Source organism: Colias croceus, chromosome 22, assembly GCF_905220415.1.
Source record: "Colias croceus chromosome 22, ilColCroc2.1".
Classification (NCBI taxonomy): domain Eukaryota; kingdom Metazoa; phylum Arthropoda; class Insecta; order Lepidoptera; family Pieridae; genus Colias; species Colias croceus.
The window spans coordinates 494,453-518,695 of record NC_059558.1 but is presented as its reverse complement, the minus strand read 5'-3'; the positions used below and the strand labels follow the sequence as shown (position 1 = coordinate 518,695).

Below are 24,243 nucleotides of genomic sequence, written 5' to 3'. Positions count from 1 at the left end.
AATAAAATCTACTCACTGCGCACTTCATAATTCTCTATAAGATTTGTTGTATGAAACCTCAGTGAATTACAGAATTTCGCGAAAAATTAACAATGCCTTATATAAACGTTTTACGCTTGACCGAACATCCTGTTACGTTACTCATTACATCATTTTACTAATTAGTCAGTTAAATAGAAATCTGATATAATACTAGACTATTTTTAATGTTTGGGAGAGTTTTTTAATTGGCCCCAGTAACGGAAAATTCATTATGTTCTGTGCATTTGGTAGAGACAGTTCTAGATATTTTTATAGAATGATTATAGTAGCTGTTGTCTGTTCTATCGATTTAAGGTAGGATCAAAACAATATCATAATTATTAAACACGGCACAATGAGCATAGGAGGCACTCTTACGGTGCATTTACATCAAACGAGCGAATGCACATTCTATCTTGTTCTAACCCAAGAAGCTTATATCTAATACACTGGAGATTGCACTATGACCATTAACTTGTAACAAGAAAATATGACCTAGAATGACGTCAGTCATGTTTTTTGTCTCTTTCTGTTGAGTGACCACGTTGGTTTGTAAATTCAGGATTTTTCAAAATAGAAAAAACTAAAAATCATGGTCTATAAATAATAACGACATAGGTATATTTTTAACAGTATTTATATTATAATATTATGGTCATACTTTATAGGTACATACAATTTTAATTGGTATAGAATGATAGTTTTAAATAACTTTTGGCTACAAAGCTTGGATATGAACCGATATATAAGCATTAACATCCTTTGTAAATAGAGGAAAGTTGTGTTTTGCATCAGATGCTGTTTACCAAATTGTAAGCTACTCAGATCTTCTTTTTAAACGCGTTGCTTCGACGGGTCAATTTCAAGCCAAAAAGAAAAACTGTTTATAGCGGCCTTGCACAAATTTCAGCTAACTTTACAAAGTTTATTTTTCAAAAGGTATTTTTTTCTGGGTCGTAATCCTCAGTAATCTTGATGGGCACATATTATATTTCTTTTTATTTTACTTTTTGGAAAGCTGAAATACGTAAAACAAAAAATATAAGGTATGTTAAAAAAGTATATCTGTAACTACATTCTTGCAAATAAATATAATTTGAATTTGAATTTGAATTTATAAATTTCAATGTAAAAACGAACAATCTTATAACTACATGTGAGTGCAATACCGATGTCGTGTGTTGTTTCATTACTAGTAACAATCTTTAAAATGGTGTTCTAAATTTTCATCATAATATTGTTATTACAATATATTCTCCTCGCTATCCATAAAAACTCGTCATCATGGTTACCTTACTTGTTAAATTTGTTTATTGAAAACTTGTTGAAAAATGATGAAAGTATAAGGAAAATAACTTATTTAACATGATTGCTTACTAAAATGATGATAAATTTGACAATTTTTGCCATTGAAATGATTCTAAACAGGTCAATGCTGGAGTATTGAGGAATATTGTAAATAACGTAAATATACACTTGCCTGTGAAATTCTATGCCAGAATTTGGTGTCCAAACACTTCTGCAATTTTGCACAATACAATGCATTCTTTATATTCGGAAAATATTCATTAAATAAGCAACAATATTAACTTAAATATTCGAATCGACGCAATTTTTTTGACACACATGCCATATTGACAAAGTGAGAGTTGCTACAATTTTATTATGGTGACTACCCATAAGCAGGGAGTATCGCTTTTTAATAATTGGTTCAGATACTTATTTTATTTAGCATAAATAATAATTGTCTCATCTAACAATGCTTCTGAATGACGTTTTTGGCAATTTATCAACAAACTCATGTACAAAAACTAACCTTTTGCACAGAATATTACAGCATACATAGTAGCCTTGGGAAAACTTCGTATTAACAGTGGCAATACCAAGTTAGGTGTGAAAGTGATAAAAAACATGAACTGGGCAATATTTTCTTGTTACACGTCAATGTTCATACCGAAATCTCCAGTGTATTAGATATAAGCTTCTTGTTCTAACCCCACTACTAAGCCCCACTATGTCAAATTCTTTTAGTGTCAATAGGCGTAGACAGGCGTAGAGCATTTTTCCGTTGTTCAGAACGTTCGAAAAGTTTCTTTTCGATGTTCTAATAGTGAACAACACTGAATACGAGTTTTCGTTTACACTAAAAGATCACGGAATAATGCTCTTGTTCTAGCTCTTGCTCTATGTTCGTCGGTTTCATTCTTGGTTGCATTATTATAGTATCATAGTAAAGATGAACTATTTACTTATAATATTATCGTTAAAAAGTTCGGTTGATAAAACCATAGAATTATCGATTCTCAATGGAAAAGCCAGTTTTCATTTGGTGTAGATTCATGAAGTTTGAACGGAAAAATAAAACAACAATTTATACGTAATTAATAATCTTTATTTAAAATTAACAAATAAACTAAACAACACATAAACCAAACTTCCGTCGAAACAAAATTAACTGCTTCAATCTCACTGCTTCCAGTAATTATTTAAGACTGTAACAAAGAAAATTTAATATATTAGTAGGCATAATAGTTACCATAATTTTATTTATTGTAATATTTCTAATGAAGCCTTTAAATATAAAGAGTAATAAATTTTCTTTAAAAGGCAATAAAATACGCATTAATTAATCGAATACGCATAATTTTTTAAAGAATAAAATTAACTTGGTCGAAATAATTCGAGCCCGCGTCTTCTTGACGCGTGATGAATCCGCGGGTTTTTTATTCTCAAAAAAAAAATATATTTATAAAGCATTTGAATGCAATTAAAATAAATATAATAATCTAATACACAAAAAAGTCAATCAAACCTTCCACCGATCGTTATCATAGTCCCAGTGCGACGAGAGGCCGTCGATCGGGTTGACGCGCAGCTCCAGCATGCGGCGGAGCTGCGCCTTCTGCGCCTCTTTGGAGAACGACGCTGGGAGCGGCTCGAACACTGTAACAATGTCATTTATTTTAATATGATTTACATTTTATCATCATTTATACATCTTATGTTTGGATTAAAATCTGTTTCAAGTCTTTTGTAGATGAAACTGTGGGTTGGCCGATAATAAACACAAAGGAGTAAAAAAATATTTGAAACTGTTATCTTATTAAGTACAATTATTGTAGCATGTAGCACATGTACCAATGTAGCACAAGCTGTTTTGAAAAGTAAAGATCATTATTATCGTAAATTATATCGACTATAGGTAATTAAATTGGTTTTTAATACGCAACATAACACAATACCAACACAATACGCACAATATCAACTTAACCTGTTGACATTTCCTGCGTTAAAAACATCACCTATCTACCATATTTACCGTATCGCTTGCAGAACATTATCATCCAGAAGCAAAACGACGTGCCAAACAGGGCCCAGCCCAGGCAGAACTTCCACATTCCGGTCGGGTGCTGAAATTCAGCGAACGTCTGGCAGAAGGAAGCCCGGTACAGTGCCTTCTTCTCCTCGCAGCAAAGAGTCCGCCAATCGCACAGCTCCCTCTGCCGGAGCGCCTAGGGAACAAGTGCACGATGTAAGGAGCATTTGTACCATAGTGGTGGCAGAACATCATCATCCAGAACGTAAAGGATGTGCCGAACAGCGCCCAGCCCAGACAGAACTTCCACATTCCGGTCGGGTGCTGGAACTCCGCGAACGTCTGGCAGAAGGACGCCCGGTATAATGCTTTCTTCTCCTCGCAGCAGAGCAGCCGCCAGTCACCTTTCTCTTTTTCCCGAAGAGCCTAGATCGGACAAGCACTTAAAGACTATGCTAGATGGTGCATTAAAATAGACAAGTTTAATGCCGATTAATTATTTTAACTCATGCTTGTACACTATAGTACTTATTTAACAACTTTTAAATATCTATTTGGACCCTAGAATCTCCATTTTTTGGCTTTCAACATGTGTTCCGGTAAAACTGTCCTCTGTAGTGCGTCAAGTTTAGAGTCGTAACTTTTTTGTGGTACCTATTACAAGTACCTAACTGCGGAACCTGCTATATAGGCAAGATTCTCAATAAATGCAAATTGCATGTATGGACTTCATTCATAAAGTATGGATAATAACCATATTACATATTATTTTGTACAACTAACTGTTTAAGCACTATTCTGTAAATTTAATTTTGGTCTTAAAAAGAAACTTACACAAATATCCCTAGTATTCTCCTTAAACCGTACAGCAGGGAAAGGAAAGTGCGAGTCGTCCTTATAATTAGCGCTACCGTTGTGCCCATGGCCCACTATGTCCCTGTTCCCAATCCTGGTGCAACCGTACACGGTTCGAACACTCTGGGAGGACGGGAGCCTCCGAGGCAGCAAGAGGGATATATTTGATATTTGGAGGGACATGTTTGGTATTGAATAGGTACATGTGACGTCACGTCAATAGTGATTGACAGTTTGTTTTTTGTTGTGACGTTGGTTTGAAAAAAGAAAATTTTGTAAAGGAGGTTATTATTTATGAAGTCACATTCTTAAGGGGATCGAAAATAAAAGTCTTTATGAATGTTGAATTTTACTTTATTATTTAAATAGGTCTCTCCCTTCCAGTAAGCAGTCAATATTATTGTTTACTTATCTTACTTATTTTATCAGCGATTCTGAAACGAAAGTACTTCTCTTTAAATTATACTTATTTTATACATTTCTGTTTAAATAGTAATCAGTTATTACGACAAATATATTGGATGAGTAAACCATCTGCAATGATCTCTTTTAGTGAAAATTTAACAAAGTATACCTAATACGCGTCTGAAGACCACTTCTACAATTAAATGGAAAACTTCTAAAAAGAGCAGAACTACCATAAAAACGCGTACTCTGCTACCTACATTGTTCCTCAAAGATCATTATCCACATCTAAAAACCAAAACTACCTTCCGTATAACCCCCTTCAACCACTGTTCGTACGCTGCAACCCTGATGAACACGGTCGGCGCGTCTACCTTCCCGCACTCCGCTGGGCCGAAGCTGACCACGCCTACTAGCCTGGTGCCGGAGACTGCTGGTGCTCCAACATCTCTCTGATCAGAGAGATTATTATTGAGCAATATTTCTGGTACATAAGCTACATCATTAACAAAAATCATCCCTGTATCATTGGTTTTTGCATGAAAGAGTAAGAAATATGTAACAATACAAACAATTTAAACTTTCTCGATTAGACTACTTAGTATTGATTCAAAAGTTTTTAAAATGTAATCTTCATTATATTCTGCAGCTATTAAATTAAACTTGAATTTAAGTTATCTCTCGAAAAAAAAAAGCCCAAAAACAACCTTCTCAATCCTTTCCAGTCCGGTTTCCGTCCGGGTCATAGTACGGCCACTGCGTTAGTCAAGATCACAGACGATATTAGACTGAGTATGGACAAAAGGCAGCTCACAATACTTACACTACTTGACTTTAGTAACGCGTTTAACACAGTTGATCACGATGTTTTGTTGAGCTTGCTACGCGTTTCTTTTAACATGTCTCCGGCAGTGATTAATTGGTTTAGCAGCTATCTCGGGGGCCGCCGGCAGCGCATTCTACTGGACGAGTGTTACTCATCCTGGTCTGATATTGCTTCTGGCGTTCCTCAGGGTAGTGTGCTGTCTCCCCTCCTTTTTTCCTTATTTATCAACTCCATTGCTTCGAATATTTCCGGTCTCTACCATATGTACGCGGACGATTTGCAAATTTATTGTCATTCATCACTTGAAGACCTAAGTGGGAAAGTAGCACTCGTGAATGATGATTTACGTACCATTAGTAATTGGAGCCGCGACCATGGTCTATGCATTAATCCGAAATAATCGCAGGTGATTATTATTGGGAGTCAGTCGCTCATATCTAAAATTGATTGGTCCTCTATGCCTAAAGTTTGCATAAATAACACTGACATTCCATACAGTTCCACCGTTAAGAGTCTTGGTGTTTTTATTGACGAAACTCTTTCGTGGACAAATCAAATTAAAGAACTGAGGAAAAAAGTATTTGCAGCAGCTGGCTCTCTCAGACGACTCCGAAACTTTCTACCTATTCCCACTAAAATTGCTCTTGCTCAGTCCCTTCTCCTATCCCTGTTTGACTACGCAGATGTCCTGATCCTGATCTCCTCCAATTCCAACTTGATAGTCTTGAGCGTCTCCAGAACTTCTGTGTGAGATTTATTTTTGGTCTACGTAAATATGATCACATTAGTGAATACCGCACAAGACTCAAGTGGCTCCCTGTCAGACTCCGCCGGGACTCTCATATCCTTAACCTTTTGTACTGCATCCTTTTCTGTCCAAACACGCCTTCCTACCTAAAAAGTAATTTCCAATTCTTGAGCTCCTCCACCCGTTCCCCACGATCCTTTAATAAACTCCTGTTGTATGTTCCTGTTCATAGATCTAATTTCTATGATAGCTCCTTTACGGTTCGTGCTATCAAGCTGTGGAACAGTCTGCCCGACAGTATCAGAGGAGCTGAGACACTGAATGAGTTCAAAATGAGTTCAAAAAGCAAGTATATAATTACTATTTATCTTTATGAAATGTATATTTGTGTGTATATGTATATTATTTTAATATGTAGTATACTCATTTATTTAACTATGTATAGTATATTCTTATGTGTATATTATATGTATAATTTTATTATAAATTTCAACTGTTGTGCACCATCGACCTCAATATATTACGTAATTCTCATGATTCTTGACCTAAGGTTGCCTGGAAGAGATCGCTGTATTAGCGATAAGGCCGCCTTTTTGTACTTTTTTTCTATTGTCTGTGTTTTATGTTATTATTTTGTTACTGGTGCAAATAAAGTATTCATTCATTCATTCATTCATTCATTCATTCATTCATTCATTCAAAAGTCTCTTCCAAAATCGATTCATTCGGATTTCGGATTCGGTGTCTTTCTTTTTTTTTAAATGTCAGAGCAAGCAAAGGAGCAGGTGGGCCACCTGATGTTAAGTGGTCACCACCGCCCATAAACACTTGTAACACTAGAAGTGTTACAGGACAAGAGCTTATTTAGCCTTATTGTAGTATTACTAGAAAATATTGTAATACTGTGCCTCTTAATTAATTTACAATAAAGATAAAAGTAATAATGCAATAAATCTTACATAACATGCACCACTTCCCTTCATCTCGATGCCGGCGCAGAAATGTGGACCTGTAACATATTTACTGTTTCATTACTTTGTTTTACATCAACATAAATTATTATTTTTTCTCACCTTGTATACATATGCTGGCATTTTCTTTTATTTATGAGATGTAGGGTAGTGTAGGATAGAGGCGTATCGCTTTTAAATTCCATAGTATTCTGTGAATGGAATAAAATAATTATCAGTATACGTTCTAATTACCGTAACAACAAATGTAAATTTGGAATTACCGTTAATTTTTATTTATTAAGTTCATTATCTCAATGTACTTACTTAATAGATAAAAATAAATTTCCATTTTTGTTAAGTAAGCAACTAAAATTTAATTTAAGAGTATGAACAACCAAATTTTTCTTACATCATGAGCACCCCAACCCAGTAGAGTAACATCTCCTTCAATACTTGTATCATCTTTATCAATTTTTATTCTTTTAATATTCCAATTTTTTCGGAAATTTAATTTATCTATGATAAGAACAACCAAATTATGTCTCAAATATATTGGATCGTATTGTGGGTGGAAATCAATAGCTGATATTGCTAAGAAATTCCCATATTTATTCACGAAGTCACTTCCAATGCGTACTTTAACAAACTTCGTTCCGTCGAGGCTAGAACTGTAAATCCTGTAAAAATAATTCGTCCTCACTATCATTACATTTACAGCTATATTTTGCTACATTCTTTACTTTATATCAAGCATCCTGCAACACCATTTCTTTGTAAAATTAATAAATTTAATCTACAATTAAAGTCTCGTCGAAGTCCCTTCTATATCTAAATTTTAGAAAAGTGTAAATGCAGACTTTTATAGATTGCGATTTAACATATGGGACGGTAGAGTGTAGAGTTAAAATTTCCGATAAATGAGGCAAGATTTCCGAGGCAAAATCTGAAATATACCAAATGCATATTTCAATACTTACGCCTGTAAACATGTTGCTGCAGACAGTATGACACTTTTACTTATAATAGACCCAGAGCAAGTGAATTGTCCTTTAACATGAACACTAGCTATAAACGGATAATCGTCTATACTAGTTGGTCTTCCATTGAATATTCTTCTCGTATTTCGATATTCTTCATCTAGTGGTTCTGTAACAGTTATCATGCAAACTCTTTTTAAAGATTTAAAAGAAACATTATTTTTTTTCAATTTCTACTTACGCCAAGTATCCAAGTCAAAATCATCGAAGTTACGTCTTGAATTGATACTATCATTTTTATTGAATACTTCATTTCCACTTGATGTCTCACTTGTAGCATCAGAAACATTTCTTAAATGATCTAAAACTTCTTGAATAGCAACTGCTGACATAATTGTATCCACGTCAGAATTATCACCTAAATCATCAATTATTTCTTCGAAACTATCTCTATTTATTGCATTGTAAACAATTCTGCCCATTACATCTTTTATATTTTCCATAGGATTAGTCATAAGGTTTTCAAAGATCACGTTTACTACATGCGAAATAAAATCTTTACTCTCTAAATTGTTTCCATTATTATTTACATCAGCAAAATTCTCAACTACGTTAAATACATGTCTATCTATGATGCTCAAATTACTTCGATTATGGATTTCTTTAAAAATATCACTTATCTTTTCTGATGCATTTCGTAATTTATAATGAATGGCTAATAATGTTTGTACTTTTTGAGATTCTTTAAATGCATTATCGAGCCTTACTAAAGAAAAGAGATTATTGATGACTCTTTGTGTGTTTTGGTTCGTTTCAAAGAATATGTTTTGTTTGCTAGTTCGTGTAATGGTTTTTGAATGAGTCGAACAATTATATTGAATCAAGAATACAAAAACAATTAACGCAAATCCCTCAGTTGTCATTGCACAAGCAATATTGATACCTACTATTTTAGAGAGCAAAATTTGAAGTGATGAATTTTTGAATAAATATGATGCAATAAAATTGTTTCATATTGAAAAACAATAAAACAAACCATAAGTTTAAAATTGCTCTTTATTCACATTTCACAACTTCAAAAGTGTTATAATAGAAACAAATACATAAAAATTGGAAAAATGTATGTAAGTGAAAGAATTATTTTCATCTCGATGATTTTTCTAAAAGCAGATGGTCTAGAACAATTGCCGAGGGAAGATAACATGATCAAAAACGCTGAAGACACAATTCGGAACACGGTCAATAAGATATTTTACACATTACACTTAAAAGGTTCAAATAATAACACAAAACTGAAGCAATATTCTACAATGCATAAGTATTTTGTAACCCAGTCTCTCCGTGATGATGATAACTTGAAATACATACAAGAACTGACCAAAGTTAAATTTGAACATAAAACCACGTATTATAATAGCACAGATTTTATAGCTATAATAAATGAAATGATCAATGAAGATAAAATGTATACTGCTGAAGATATTATTATCGATAAATATATTGAAATATTTATAGAGAACTTAAAGAAATTAAGAGATGCATATGCAGGAGCAAATTTTTATGTTAATATTAATACGAAAGTCTTAGAGCGTTTAAAGAATATAAAGGCTGAAAATAAAACTTCTACAGATGAAAATGTGGATAAAGTAGATGATAATGTTATTACAAGTGATAATGAGTTTTGGGGTTTGTATTACTTTTCGTCTTTATAATATATTGAGTAACTAGATACTGTAGGTATATTTTTGTCCTTATGTATCAGGGTTATTACGTCTTTTAATTTATTTTTCAGAACCGAGCGGTCGTCGTATCTACAAAGGAGAGCGGACCAAGATCAAATACTTCCCTTTCATGGCCAGTGTTCATATCTTCAACAGTTTCCACTGTGCTGGATCTATCATCAAGTCAGACCTCATCATCACGGCTTCTTCGTGTTTGCAACTGTGAGATAGCTTCTAAACATTATTGTATACACGGTATACATATCTTGTGATATGATTGAGTTAATTCTAGTAAGATGTTCAGTTTCAATGGAACTAATGGCGATTTATGGTTCCTTATATTTTACTTGACTTCTAGCCACAGAGCCATTTATACAGATTTATAATTTTTAACATGGTGGCAAATAAAACGCTTTCTATTTCTATTTCTATAATGTTTAGTTTATGGCCTACATTGAAATTTTCTTTATAAATGTTGTATGTTCAATAATTTGCTTATTTCAGGGCATACAACAATCGCCTATTTCGTGAAAATCCAGCTTTTCTCTCTGTCAGAGTTGGCAGTTCATTCTACAGTGGTGGTGGTGAGGTTATATCCGTTTTGGAAGTATATTTCCATCCCGGATACGATCCGAAGACTTTAAGGAACAATCTCTGCATCTTACGCCTTTCTAGACACTTAAAATTCAGTAGAAAGGTCAAGAGGGTCAAGAGAATCGATTTTGATAGAAACCCTTGGAATTTACCGTTGACTACTCCTGGCGTTACGATCTTAGGGTGGGGAGCGAAGGGTGTAAGTTAAATTGGTATCGATAATTATCCAATGTTATATTAATTAGAATGCCATTCCAATAAAGACCAACATTTTCATAAAAAAATAAGGTATAACATTTTACCGTTGTTTTAGATAATGGTGGGGTGTAGGTACCTATAATTTACATTTTACAATAGTAAACTGTGTCTTAACATTTTTATTCAAATCAAAATTATTTCATTAAAAAGATATGAAAACCTACATAGCCAGCTTTAAAATATTGATTGATAGTATATATATAGGTAATATATTTGATTCACCTTGAAAGTGTAATACGTTTCATTTTACTCTTTGCCTTTCAGAGAAGTGGTATTATTTTTGATCCCTGGAAGAATATTTTGTCATTTGCAATGCTCGATATCTATCCCAGACAGGATTGCCAAGATGTTTATACAAAGTGAGTATTGAGCATTATCATATTATTTTGTTCTATAGGCATAGAAGAAATATCACATAATAAGTTTATTTCGAAATTACATAGACATAAATGTACCTACTGTGTTACTTATAGATTCTGGCTCTTATACTGTGTGATGATATTATTAAATATTTTTTTTCAGGGAATTTGTCACGAATAAACATTTTTGTGCGGGTTTCTTATCAAAGGGTGGAGGTGCCTGCAACGTATGTTATATTTAAAAAAATATATATCTTCCGAGTTCAAAGTTTAATGTTATATGTTATTGTTATTATTGTTTATTGTTTTATTTTAAAGTTTTTTCTTTAAGTATGGCAAAATTTCTAAAATACAAGTCGAATATTTACAAAAATACTTACATACCACATACTGACGTGGATCATATGATATTCTGTAGCTATTTAGGCACTAACCGAATGATAACCATTTCACTCAGCATGTATCCATAGTAAGTAACTCTTTTATGCTACAACTAATTTCGAACATTTTAGCGGGATGTAGGAGGTCCAGGCGTGGTTGATGGCAAGCTGATGGGTGTAGTCAGTTTTGGATCACCCACTTGTGGAACTCCAGATGCTCCAACTGTTTTTACTAAGCTCGGCTACTATACTGACTGGATAGAGGATATTATGGAGAAGGTATTTTTCGAACTATTCTTTGCGAAAAGTCCTTTTATACAATCAATAACGACTAACATGTCATGAAATGTGTCTTAGCTAACTAATTACAGCAGAAATATTATTATACTTCCTCTAGCGAGAACTTGATGAAAATTTAAATTTACTTATATTTACAGCCAGTTCCTTCGTCGCTGAAACGAACAACACCAGAGTCTGATTTCGATTTATTGAAAGCAATGATCCCTACTAAACCTCCGAAACCAACTACCTTCAAGATAGAACCCTTCACTGGCAAAACTATGAAGCCAATGTCAATATTTGAAATAGATAAAGCATTGAGAATGCTGGATGATGATCTTTTTAGGGAATTTTTATCAACTATGTTCGACAGCAAAGAAATTAGAGAGTATCAAAATAATTTAAGGGAAGAAAAGAAAGAAACTACTACTGAAAAACAAGTAGAAATTGAAAAACAGAATGAAATTAAAAAAGAAACGAGTGAAGAAAGCATTGAAGCGGTTGAATTTGTCACTAAAATGCCTGAACTAGAAGATAATGAATTCACCACAATGGCTATGGATAGTGAAAATTCTGAGTCAAAAGAACCGGTAGAGAGCGATATTGTGAAATTTATGAAAAATGTAGATTTGAAAAAGATTATTCAAGAAGAAGTTAACGTAACTCCACGTGTCACGATAGAAAGAGATACTAAAGAAAAGAACGAATCAGTAGTAACATTTTTATATTTATCAGATGATGAGAAAAATCGTAACACTGATATTGTTGATGATGAAGAAGGTCTAAGTATACCAGATGTAGACGATAAATTTGAGGATATGACAAGAGCAAAGGGTAAAGAGACACAATACAGAATATTGCCTGAAAACGAATTGTACGGATTGTTATCTGATGTAATAGAAACTGAAGTAAAAAATAAAATGATGAAAGGTGTAAAGTATATTCGTGTTTTATTTTTTTGCTTCTACATACTTACGGTGTTTACATTTCAATAAGTATTTAGAAAATAATTAATTTTGTTGATTAATATTTGCTGGAAATTATCTCATTTTAATAATATGTACTTGTATGTTTGGAGAAATGGTTCCATTTAAAAAAATAATATCGTATTTAAATAGTAGGTTGAAAACTTAGAGATATAAAACAAAATAATAATGTGCATAAAAATAAACTTACCGTGAAACGAAATACTGTCAAGTATTGATTAGTCGACATCAACACTAGAGGGCGCTGGTTTCCAAGATTTTCAGTGACGGGTGGTATTACGGGTAAAGTTCTTGCTGAAGAAAACCGAATCACAAAAGGTAATTATTTCAATGCAGTAGAAAATATTTTATGTAGTGAAGTTATTTTTATGTGCTTCTTGCAATCAAAATTATCTAAACAATAGTGTGTAAGTGCTATCAGGTAAGTTTTGTTTTCGAACACGCAGGTTTGAAATTGGAATCTTTATTTCAAAACACCATATTCTCATAATTTAAACAAAAATACACAGTTAATTACTGCAATAAAACATAATAATGCTTACTTTAAATGCATTTAGAGATTAAAGGAAGTATTTCAAGAATTTTTTTGTTATTATGTAACTCGTTCGATTGCCATAACCTATTCAATCTTATCAATAACACCTTTGGAACACCTATAATTTGTGCTGCAACTCCGTTATAGAAGGGAGAATATAACGTATTACGAAAATAAGCATAATGTAATACCTAATATTGATGATATAATTGATGTCCCAATAAACTATTTATATATTTCATTACTTTTTTAAGCTTGAGTCATAGATTCAAGAAATAAATTAATAAAAAATCTGATAACAAAGATATTAACTTCATCCAAGAGCTATTTGTAATTTTAGTATTTATGGTATGGAGATCACAAAATAATGTAATTATTTAACACAGAAATGCTGAATAGGTTACTAGAAAACATTTATTATAAACAATCAGATCTTGCCGTTGCAAGAGAAATGACAACAAAATGATTCAGGTATTATTTCTTTTCATTGTTTCTCACTGTATTGAAAGGTGCATTATGGAACTTTGTTCCTTAAATTACATTTGAAATAAGGAAATTAAAATAATATTATGAGATTAAAAAGAATACAAACAATTTGTATAAATGGGTCAAGATAGAGATACCATATTGAAATCTTATCATATTGAATATTTAACTAAATACAAGTAACTATCTAATAAATATGGAGCTTTAACGTCACAAAAATATTAAAAAAAAAAATCAAATTGGATTGGTATTATCGTTAAATTCATCATCAATTTAACAGTATACTTGGAGTTATGAATAACATTTTCCTCAAAGATTGAGTAGACACAATAGAGTATGCAGTTTTGATTGCTAATTATAAAAATATCAATATTAAAAGATACCTAGTTACTAAGTTGCATAAAGTACCAACTATCAGATTTTAATAATGTTTAGAAGAACAGCAACAAAGCATTAAAATTATGAATTTTTTATTCATATTTTTGGGATTTTCTTTATCTTATACTAGCCGCTCCACGCGGTTTCACCCCCATAGCTCCACTCCTGTTAGCCATAGCATGATGATATATAGCCTGTAACCTTCCTCGATAAATGGGCTATCTAACACCGAAAGAATTTGTAAAATCCGACCAGTAGTTGCCGAGATTAGCGCGTTCAAATAAACAAACAAACTCTTCAGCTTTATAATATTAGTATAGATAAGTCTAGGGTAGGTAGATGAAGGGAAAAATTATTTTTATGTTAAGATGTTTGTAGTTTTAGGCCAGATGTTTGTGCATAAAACAAAGTACATAAAATTAGTAAAAACAAAATGTTTAAAATAAATAATATAATTTGCAGCAAAATGGCCAATCTCCTGTTGCGCAGAGCGATCATAGACGCTATCCGTGTTCCAGTTGGCACACGGTCTGTCAGTGAATTGTCTAAGGTAAGCTTTGATTAGCGTAATTTGTAGTGAACATCTACTACTAATAGTAGGGGAGCCCAAGAGGGGATTTTGGGATTTACTTGAGCGCGTCAGATTACTATAAGGGACGGTACCTTAGCTATTCATTAGTACCTCTAGTCAATATGAGCAGTTATGGTTGGTGGGTGCGCTCAGGGGCCCCGCTGGAAAATTTGAATAATCCATAATTCCCTAAGGTTGAGCTCGAATCGTCAGATTAGCGAAATGGGGACTTCTTATATTGTAATTAACCCCCCCATATATTAATCTGACGCGCTCGAATAATATTACTTTAATTTTTTACCCTTTCTTCATAGCGATTAAATCGCCACTTAAATCGTCAGATTAACGTATACTATTTTTCAGTGACGTCCTGGAGCATGCAAAATATCAATATCTAACGCGCTTGAGTATTTCCAAGCCAATTTTTTTTTTTTTTAAATTAAAAAAAAATCAAAAAACCCTTCCCCACCGCTAAAAGTGAAAACATTATAGGACCTTTTTTTCTCGCTATGGTCTAATCTACCAATTCTAATAGGTTCCCGTGACGCTCGAGTAAATCCACATTTAGCATCCTGGGCTCCCCTACTATAATATTATATATGTAAAAGTTTGTGAGAATGGATGGATGGATGTTTGTTACTCTTTCATGCTAATACTACTGAACCAATGAAATTTGGTATGCAGGTAGCGGATTACCCAGAATAAGACATTTTTATCCCAGAAATCCCACAGGAACGGGAACTATGCTTGTTTTTCTTTGAAAACGCGGGCGAAGCCGCGGGTGGAAATCTAGCAAGAAATATTCAAGTGTTAAATTGTCTTATTCGTAAATATATGTCAATTATTATTATAGAGACATGTATAAACACTTATTTCTACAAAGAGAAATGTAGATCTTAAAACATGTGTCGCTTATTTTTTTATTATATTATTTACATAACGTGACTGGTTTTTAGAAATGAATAATATTATTTACACTTTTTAATATATTTGTCTATTAAGCTAAAAAATTAACTTCCAGATCGGTAACCGCGAGTGGGTAGGCTACGGCTTCAACGGCCAGCCCAACTATGTGGACAGGCCTGACTACCCCCTCCCCGCTGTCAGGTTCCAGGCTGACACCCCTGACATTAAGGTAACTACTTATTTTATAATTTTTCATCTTAAATCTCATTGCAGACTAGGTTTCGCGTGTTTTGTCTAAAATGTAACAAATTGTATTTGTATATAACTTTTGTCATGATTGAATCTTCAATTTTAATATATTTTCAATTTTAATTTTTATATATTTAATCTGTTTAAAAAAACGCTTGCAAATTCGCTGCGTCCAAAGATTTATGTACACATAGTTACATAGGGATGGACAAACAGCAAAAAACATAGGGATGGCAAAAAGCGATAGATTTTTTATAACCAAAACTTGAGATCTTTAAACTGTACCTGTGCCAATTTCAGAATACTTAACGATTCAAGTAGTAAATAATTTCTATGAAAAATTTATTTGTACAATGAGACAGTAGTTTGACTCATCATATCTTATTTATTCAATTACAGGTCCTCCGTGAAAAGGAAAAGGGAGACTGGCGCAAGCTGACCATCGAAGAGAAGAAAGCCCTCTACCGGTCGTCCTTCTGCCAGACCTTTGCCGAGTTCCAAGCACCAACAGGCCAGTGGAAAGCAGCTGTGGGCTGGGCTCTGTGTGCTGCGTCACTGTCATTGTGGATCTATATGGCTGTTAAGTTGTTCGGTGAGTTGGTGTTTAAAGAAGAAAGTTGGTTAGTGTGTGAATTCAAAATTAAGTTGTTTACTGAGTTAGTTTAGTGAATAAATTGGTTAGTGAGTGCCTTCTTAGAAGAAAGTGTTTTAGTAAGTAATTTGATAGAAGGAAGGTTGTGCTCCACTTTCTGTGGATCTATAGTGCTGTTAAGTTGTTTTGTGAGTAAATAGTCGAATGAAGAAGGCTTGCTAACGGGCGTCCTTCTGTCCGACAAATGCCGAGTTTCAGTATTTCAAGGGCCGCTGCAACTATTTTCGCGTCTTTTGCCGTACGTTAACGAAACGAAACGTGACCCCTCAGTCATTGTTGACCCATTAATTAAGTGCTTGAATATTTAAATATTAAATAACTACTTTCAAAGAAAAACCCGTATAGTTCTTGTTCCTGTGGGATTACCGGGTCAAAAAATACCTAGCCTATGTCTTAGTCAGGGTCTCCAGCTACCTACATAATAAATTTCATTGTAATTGGTTAAGTAGTAATTGAAAGAGTAAACTTTCGCAGTTATAATATTTGTAGGATACATAAGTATTCACCTCACATATCCATACAAATGAACTATTTATCCCGTCTCATATTCCTAATTAATATTTTCGTTTCCAGTATACAGTCCGCTCCCAGAGTCATTCAGCGAGGAGGCCCAGAAGGCCCAGCTGAAGCGTATGTTGGACCTCAAGGTGAACCCCATCGATGGACTCGCCTCCAAGTGGGACTACGAAAACAACCGCTGGAAGTAAACTGTGAGTATTTACTAATTATAGTTTAAATAAGTGTTGTGGAGCACATGTGTCAGAAGTAAACTTCTTCAAGATTCAAAGATACCAAAATCGTCGCCTTACTCCATGGAGTACGAAGCGTCATGATGCGACCTAGAAATTTTACTCTCGATCCGCCTAAAGAAGTTTCACTTCAACAAAGGCATTTATTTAAAACTAGCTCTAAATAGGAAAAACATGTTTGAACGAAAAATATAAATTAACCAATTTTCAACCACTATTTATGTTACATAATTAATATCTCATAAATACAAGAAAAACTTTTATTATTTTAGTGTAAAGTGTATAATATTAAATAGTTTAGTGGAGAACTAGATGATTTTAAATATTATAATTGCTTTTTAACAAAAAACTAAAAATTGTCCTAAAATAGTCAAAACAAAGAATATTAATTGATTTAAGAATTATCAAAATCGGTTCACCCAGTCAAAAGTTCAAAGGTAACAAAGTAAACAAAAAAAAAAAATGGTTGAATTGTAAATCTCCTCCCTTTTTGAAATCGGTGAAAAGGATGAAAAATAGGTACTCGTTTTACATGGTGTATTATTTGAATTCTAAAAATCTTAATATAGAAGTGGGATAGTAATAAAATAGCCAGATTGTTTAAACTTAAAAAAAAATATTTTTAGAAAAGAAAAATGATTACACCTTATAATATAACACCACCACAAACTTAACTTAATAAATTACAGAATTAAACATTTGTCATTATACAATTACAAATAATGTAATAAATTTAACATCTATTTTTTTGTATGTTTGTTCTAATTATTTTATTTATTTCAGGTCTCTTGGCGTACTTCGGGAGTGGAGTCGGCGTAGAGTAGACAATGTTATGATAAATTATTATATGTAAGATATGCAAATAAAATCGTGATTCCAACTACTTCTTTTATTTTTTAAAACACCCTTGTACAGTAGTAGCATGGACCAATTATATTGGTCCATGGTAGTAGTTAATTATAGTACTGCAGCGATTTGTTCGCCTGAATGAGCTTTAATCGATTGAGTTTCAGACATACATTTACTTTCACGCAGGAATGAATTTGCAATAATATTAAAGAGACACTAAAAGCAAATGGTAGAATTTAAATCTAATTCAAGTAGGCTGCGCCTGCTGTGCATAAAATCTAAATATTTCATTCATTCGTATGTATTTCACTGTAAAGTTTTTGTTAACTTTAAATAACTCTCAGAAGCGTCAAATACAAAATGAAGTGTCATTACTCATTTGACATTATTATTTTAACAAATAGGTACCTAAGCGTTCTAACAGACAAACGGCAAGTTGCGGACGAAGCACCTTGCCGTTCGTCAGTTTCACGACTCAATTTGTTCGTGTTTAAACCCTATCATCATAAATATAAAAATTTTTAATAACGGAACCAAACAGTTATTTGTAACAGCGCCATCTATTGTCGAGAAGTTAAAACTATTTAAAATTCATAACTGCGCCATCTATCGTCGAAAAGTTAAAACTATATTAAATTTATAACAGCGCCATCTATTGTCGAAAAGTTAAAAACTATATAAAATATTTATAACAGCGCCATCTATTGTCGAAAAGTTAAAACTATATAAACATTTATAACAGCGCCATCTATTGTCGAAAAGTTAAACTAAATTCAATTTATAACAACGCCATCTATGGATGACAGGATGATACTATCAATTTTTTGATTTGGCGGCGTGTGGAAAATGTACACAATAATAATTGTGTATGTGTACAATAATTGTGTGTGTATAATTATTATAGTGTGTAAAATTATATTTTTTAAAAATAATTATACCCTAATTATAAACATTGTAAATGTATGAACTTGAACTAGACAATGGCTAAAAGCTGCAAAAATAAAGTGAACCAGTGAAGAACGAGCGGTTATAGTTAGTTTTTAAATTATTACGTATCTACTATAAAATTGTCAAATGGTGCAACTCGTATTTTCCTACATGTTTGTTATTGCTAAAGTAACGTGGTCGAACTCAACCTAAATGTTCCAAAAGGATATCGTAACGAAAGATGCGCAAAAAAAATTGCAAAAAAGCTCTCAAAAAAAGCTGACGGAAAATTTGAATTTGGATCTTTTTAAATATTGTAGAGAACAAGATTAATTACATAATTCATCAGCATTTTAATGAGAAATTTTCAGACTGTTTTATGTGCTGACTACATAATATGAAGACCAAATCGAATATTGTAGTTTCAGATAGGACGATTAAGATGCTTTTTTTATTGTAAATTGTGTGAAAGCAGTAGTTAATAAGATTTTTCTATGATTCAATTTTTAATGGTAGACATATTTTCATCAAAATTTGTGAAAACATTAGGTACTATTCTATAGATAGGTACTTTGGTGTATCTTATATAGGTATAGATGTGTTGGATAGGTCATAAGGAAAAAATTAAATTCAAACAACTTTTATATTTTATTACAAAACAACATAACGAATGAGCATAAAAACTTATTACACATACAATTATTTTTAAACACTTTCATTAAAACTGAATGAGCGTGGAATAATAAAACAAAAATGTCGCAAATTATTTAATTAAATATGTTACAAATAGAACATAATATAGATAATAATAATCGTCCTCGCACGGTAACTAAAAATGAGAACATCAAATTATACGACAAATTAAAATAGGTACTTAATTTTAAATACAAAATCTTATTTTAAAAGAAATTATTTCCAAGCTCATTCTTTCATAACAGTTTATGTGTAAAACAAAGAGGTTTAATTCTTAATTAGTAATGAAGAAAACATTTGAAAAAAGTAGAAGAAAAATATTGAAGAATATAGGGCACATAAAAATTATTAAAATAGTTTCTGAAGTGGGGAAGCTAAGTAACTATGGCGCTAGTATCGGAAAATGGTATGAAGTTAATTTTACAAGTTTCATAGTGTTGCAAAAATACCTAATGAATAAGAAAACAAGTAGGTAATGGACAAATGGAGTTTTTGCTGTTTTTTATGATATTGGTAATTAGCTTCGATAGGTAAGAGCCAAGGGGCAATGGACCAAAAAATTAACTGCCTCCTTTATATTTACAAACTTTTCTATGGATACCTAAGTTATAAAATGTGCCTAGACTCTAGAGACATTCTAGAGTTTTCATAGGAGACATTACTTTTAAATTATAAAAAATTTAAGGATATGCATAAAAAGATATAACCCACATGTTTGACTTACTGACTTACTTTTGCTGAAATGTCAGTAAAAATATCGAATACTGCGAGGGCGATAGAATATTATTTATATACTTTTAAAGTATTGGATGATAGCGAGCTTATACATAAATATATATATTTGTTATATTTTACAAATAAATATAAAAGAGAGACAGGAAAGATGCATACTTAATTGTATAGAGATCAAGCATTAAGTGCTAAGACAAGTAGTAATTTAGAATAATTATTGGTAATAATTTACAAATTTATTGATTTTCCATTTAACACGAAGTATGCAACTAACATTTAGATTGGTGGAAAATATATTTTTACACTTAATTAATATCGCCATCAAATAAATAAATATCACATTTTTAATGAAATAAAACAATAAAATTCTACTAGACACCTAAATTTTACCAATAATTTAAATACTGAAACATAATTGGCAGTGTATAATTATTCGAATATTCGCCTAAACAATTAAAACTAAATTTTGAAATAATGAAAACAAATGACTATTTATCGACTAGAAAATGTTTGATACACAAAATATACACCATTTCTATTAACATCTAAATTTTTGTATTCCATAAATACGACATCTATAACCATTTTATTTTTTATATAATTTTTAGTGTTTTTATAAAATCTATTTGCATGAATATGTAATAGTAAATTTATTTATTTCCTCATTGATATAGTATTAAATAAGTGCGCGAAGTGCTTTTTCAGAAGAAATTTCAAACCACAAATTAAAAAAATATATTTGTTTTTTTATTTTTTATGGTTTGAAGACTTTATTGACAACAAAAAAATATTTGAATTTTGATCACAAGTTCTAATATTGAATACTATATCAATGTATTTAGCCTAGCATTCTACTGTAAATTTGTTACTCATCGATTTAAAACAAATTGGATATATCATAGACATAGATAGGACTGACATTTAATTCGACATTTTATATTTTGTTTTTATTTATAATTTTGACGTATTTTTGTTGCCAACCTAAAATAAATATTGATATTAGGGGTACGCAAAATGTACTAATACTTTGATTTTTTTCAGTCCATTTATTATGCCTATGAGGAAGATTATTACAGTCAAGATAATAAAAAATATTTTTGAGTACAATTACATACTATATTGTATTCTATAGGACATAGGTATTAATCTCATATCAAAATAATTAGAAATGACTATATTCTCTGACTATTTGCATTTATGAAAATATTGCGTATTTATTTTTATCTTGAAATATAGATATATTATAGATATAAATAAATTATCTTGACTGTAGTAAGAATAGAGAAATAGGAATTGATTTATTTTGGATTATCTAAACACATTAAAGCTAAATTTTACGATGACATTGAAAGCGACATTAAAATATATAGAAAGTTCGATTAACACTAATATATAGAACATTTATACCTTATAATAATCATAAGAAAATTTCTCTTGGAGCTTTACTCCGGCATAGCTTGCGAAAAATATATTGGCTCTGGTAATAAATATTTACTAGGAAATTTCAAGGAATTTCAGATATATAAAATACTAGCTTACCGCCCGCGGCTTCGCCCACTTTGTCTAAAACCAATAAATTATATAGATACTAAAACCTTCCTCTTGAATCACTCTATCTATTAAAAATAACCGCATCAACATCCGTTGCGTAGTTTTAAAGATTTAAGCTAAAAAGAGACATAGGGACAGAGAAAGCGACTTTGTTTTATACTATGTAGTTATTTTAATATGTCTAGTAAATACTAAATACAGAAATAGTTTCAACGAAAAACTGACGTTTTTCGACAAAAATGAAGTACTCGAAATCTTTTAAATAACAATAATAAAATACATTTTTCGCAAACTATAGCTTATATTTTTATCTAACAATAATACATCAAGGTAAAACATCAAATCCACATCTCAATTGTTTTACAATTAATTTATCTAATAAAATATGTATTTAGGCTTATGTATAACAAATATTATAAATATGCACCATTATTTAATAATAATCTATTATAATATTGTAAATGAGTCTGGTGCAGTGATCACAAAATACTCTTGGATTAAATATCGAAGATATTTATATTCTCAATATATTTGTAATTCTCTATGACAAACTACAACAATGACAAACATACCATCTGCAAATACTGTTCATTCTTATAAATATTGAGTTTATTTTAATATCATTTTTGATAATTTTTAAATTAGGTAAAAAGTAGCTTTATTCAGAGTTATCTTAATCTGTGGACTATGAAAAATATTAGATTCAGGTATTATTAGTGTTTCGGTAAATTACTAAAATTAGTAAGTTTAAATGAACGTCTAATTATGTACGCAATGAAATTATATTAAAATCAAATTCAAGTCTGTCGTCCTTCGTCTGCAATTGTTTCCAATGTTTTATCGAGTTTTGAGCTGATGGAATATTAATGAATAAAATGTACATCTTGGTATCCAATGCAGTGCAATTTGTTATTAATTTTTATTGCATTGGGAATATTATATTTACTTGTTCAGTTTTCACAGTTTTCATTAGTTTGCTACTAGAGAGTAAGTATTTTCTTGCGTAATAATTTTCGAATTTAATTATTATTGCTTTGGGAATAGCATAATATCTATTTTTTCTCGTTTTCGTGCTACGTTTTGTTCATTTTTGAACCGGGAATATTTATTTAAAAAGTAAATAAAATTTAATTTTACGGGGTTATTGTATTTAGTAGTTAATTTATGGATACTTATTACATGTTTGGGTGTGTGTGTCAGTTTGTGACTAGAAATCGTAAGTTTTTAATTTTATTTACTTCGCGTCTAAGAATCACTTCATTTTTGTATGATTAGGTAAGGTATTTTTATTTCCAAAACAAACAAAATTATTGCGTCCATTTTTTTAACAAAATTTATTGCGTCACAAAATATTTTTGAAGTGAAACTTTTTTAGGCGCTTAAATTTCATGGTCACGTCATGGCAATACCGTCACGTCATGGAGTGAGGCGACGATTTTGTTATCTTTGAATCTTGCCAAAAAAGTTTCACTTCTGACACGTGTGCTCGGTACACGCTTGTCTTATTAACATTCAGTCCCTAAACGGGAACAAACCCTCGACCCCCGCGTCCCAGTCAGCTACTTCTACTGGCCCGAAGCACTCGTCGAAGAATTGTTCCATTGTTCTGTGTAGGTGGAGAGATGATTTCTCAAAGTTGTGACCTTCGTCTGGGTATATCTGTAATAAAAAATTGGTTGTTTGTAAAGTAGATTTACGATCGAGATGTTTACGTGATAACGTCTTATGATGAGATGAGACGCTCGAGATGAGACGGGAGATCGGTCCGTCTCTCTCTCGTTATACCTGCGATCGCGCTCGTGAGGTTTTGGTGTGGCACAAGTTTCTGAACATGTCACCCGACTAAAACTAATCACGTCAAAAAACATATTTATTTGTGTTCAGAGATCGTTTAATTATTTACTACAAGTTTAATTTGTCTTACCAAAGCTTTAAAAAATAAAGGTAAATTGTAGATAGAAATTGTGATTAATAAGTGAAAGTATGTGTTTAAAGAACTTATAAACAACTATATTTAAAATCAGCAATGTGTTATTTTGTCATTTGTTTATCTGTATTTCTTAGGGTTCAGACGCAGCATAAGCATGTATAGTGCCACAAACTTATCTGACCCGGTGACAGTGTCACTGATGTCGCTTTCTTTTTATTAAAAAAAAATATTCCGTATGAAAAGTCTGTGAAAATGTGACATTTCAAAATGGCGGCACGTAGTTCCAGATAAGTTTGTGGCACTATAAATATGTTGTTTGTACGCGCCCGTGTTTATTCGTTTGTACCGGCTCGCGCA

At 31.9% G+C, this 24,243-nt stretch overlaps 4 protein-coding genes across 5 annotated transcripts in view; 2 read left to right on the top strand and 2 right to left on the bottom strand.

The window, feature by feature from the left end:
- Position 1: 1 nt before the first annotated feature.
- Positions 2 to 13,191, top strand: LOC123701944 (serine protease 40-like). Its single transcript, XM_045649577.1, has 9 exons — positions 2 to 336; positions 3,355 to 3,467; positions 9,894 to 10,044; positions 10,327 to 10,615; positions 10,939 to 11,033; positions 11,197 to 11,260; positions 11,546 to 11,692; positions 11,851 to 12,629; positions 13,188 to 13,191. Exons 1-9 carry the CDS (start codon positions 254 to 256, stop codon positions 13,189 to 13,191), a joined length of 1,725 nt encoding a protein of 574 aa, XP_045505533.1. The 5' UTR covers positions 2 to 253.
- On the bottom strand, positions 4,397 to 9,057 carry LOC123701806 (transmembrane protease serine 11D-like). The gene is made up of 7 exons (XM_045649367.1): positions 8,343 to 9,057; positions 8,102 to 8,270; positions 7,534 to 7,801; positions 7,245 to 7,333; positions 7,131 to 7,194; positions 4,903 to 5,049; positions 4,397 to 4,626 (listed from the first exon to the last, which is right to left on the bottom strand). The coding sequence occupies exons 1-7, from the start codon at positions 9,022 to 9,024 to the stop codon at positions 4,618 to 4,620; spliced, it is 1,428 nt and encodes a 475-aa protein (XP_045505323.1). The 5' UTR covers positions 9,025 to 9,057; the 3' UTR covers positions 4,397 to 4,617.
- LOC123701811 lies at positions 12,885 to 18,084 on the top strand. 2 transcript variants are annotated; one of them, XM_045649372.1, is made up of 6 exons: positions 12,885 to 12,996; positions 14,540 to 14,627; positions 15,670 to 15,783; positions 16,203 to 16,395; positions 17,029 to 17,165; positions 17,988 to 18,084. In XM_045649372.1, the coding sequence occupies exons 2-5, from the start codon at positions 14,544 to 14,546 to the stop codon at positions 17,160 to 17,162; spliced, it is 525 nt and encodes a 174-aa protein (XP_045505328.1). In that variant the 5' UTR covers positions 12,885 to 12,996; positions 14,540 to 14,543; the 3' UTR covers positions 17,163 to 17,165; positions 17,988 to 18,084. The 2 variants fall into 2 exon arrangements, with proteins under 2 accessions (XP_045505328.1, XP_045505329.1); XM_045649373.1 differs by having other exon boundaries at positions 12,958 to 13,099.
- Positions 18,085 to 22,039: 3,955 nt separating this feature from the next.
- The window catches only part of LOC123701672 (inactive dipeptidyl peptidase 10), a 305,461-nt gene continuing 303,257 nt past the window's right edge, over positions 22,040 to 24,243 (bottom strand). Inside the window, exon 18 of the mRNA XM_045649163.1 lies at positions 22,040 to 23,615. Coding sequence (XP_045505119.1) covers positions 23,469 to 23,615 — 147 coding nt within the window. The 3' untranslated portion in view covers positions 22,040 to 23,468. The remainder of the gene's footprint in view (positions 23,616 to 24,243) is intronic.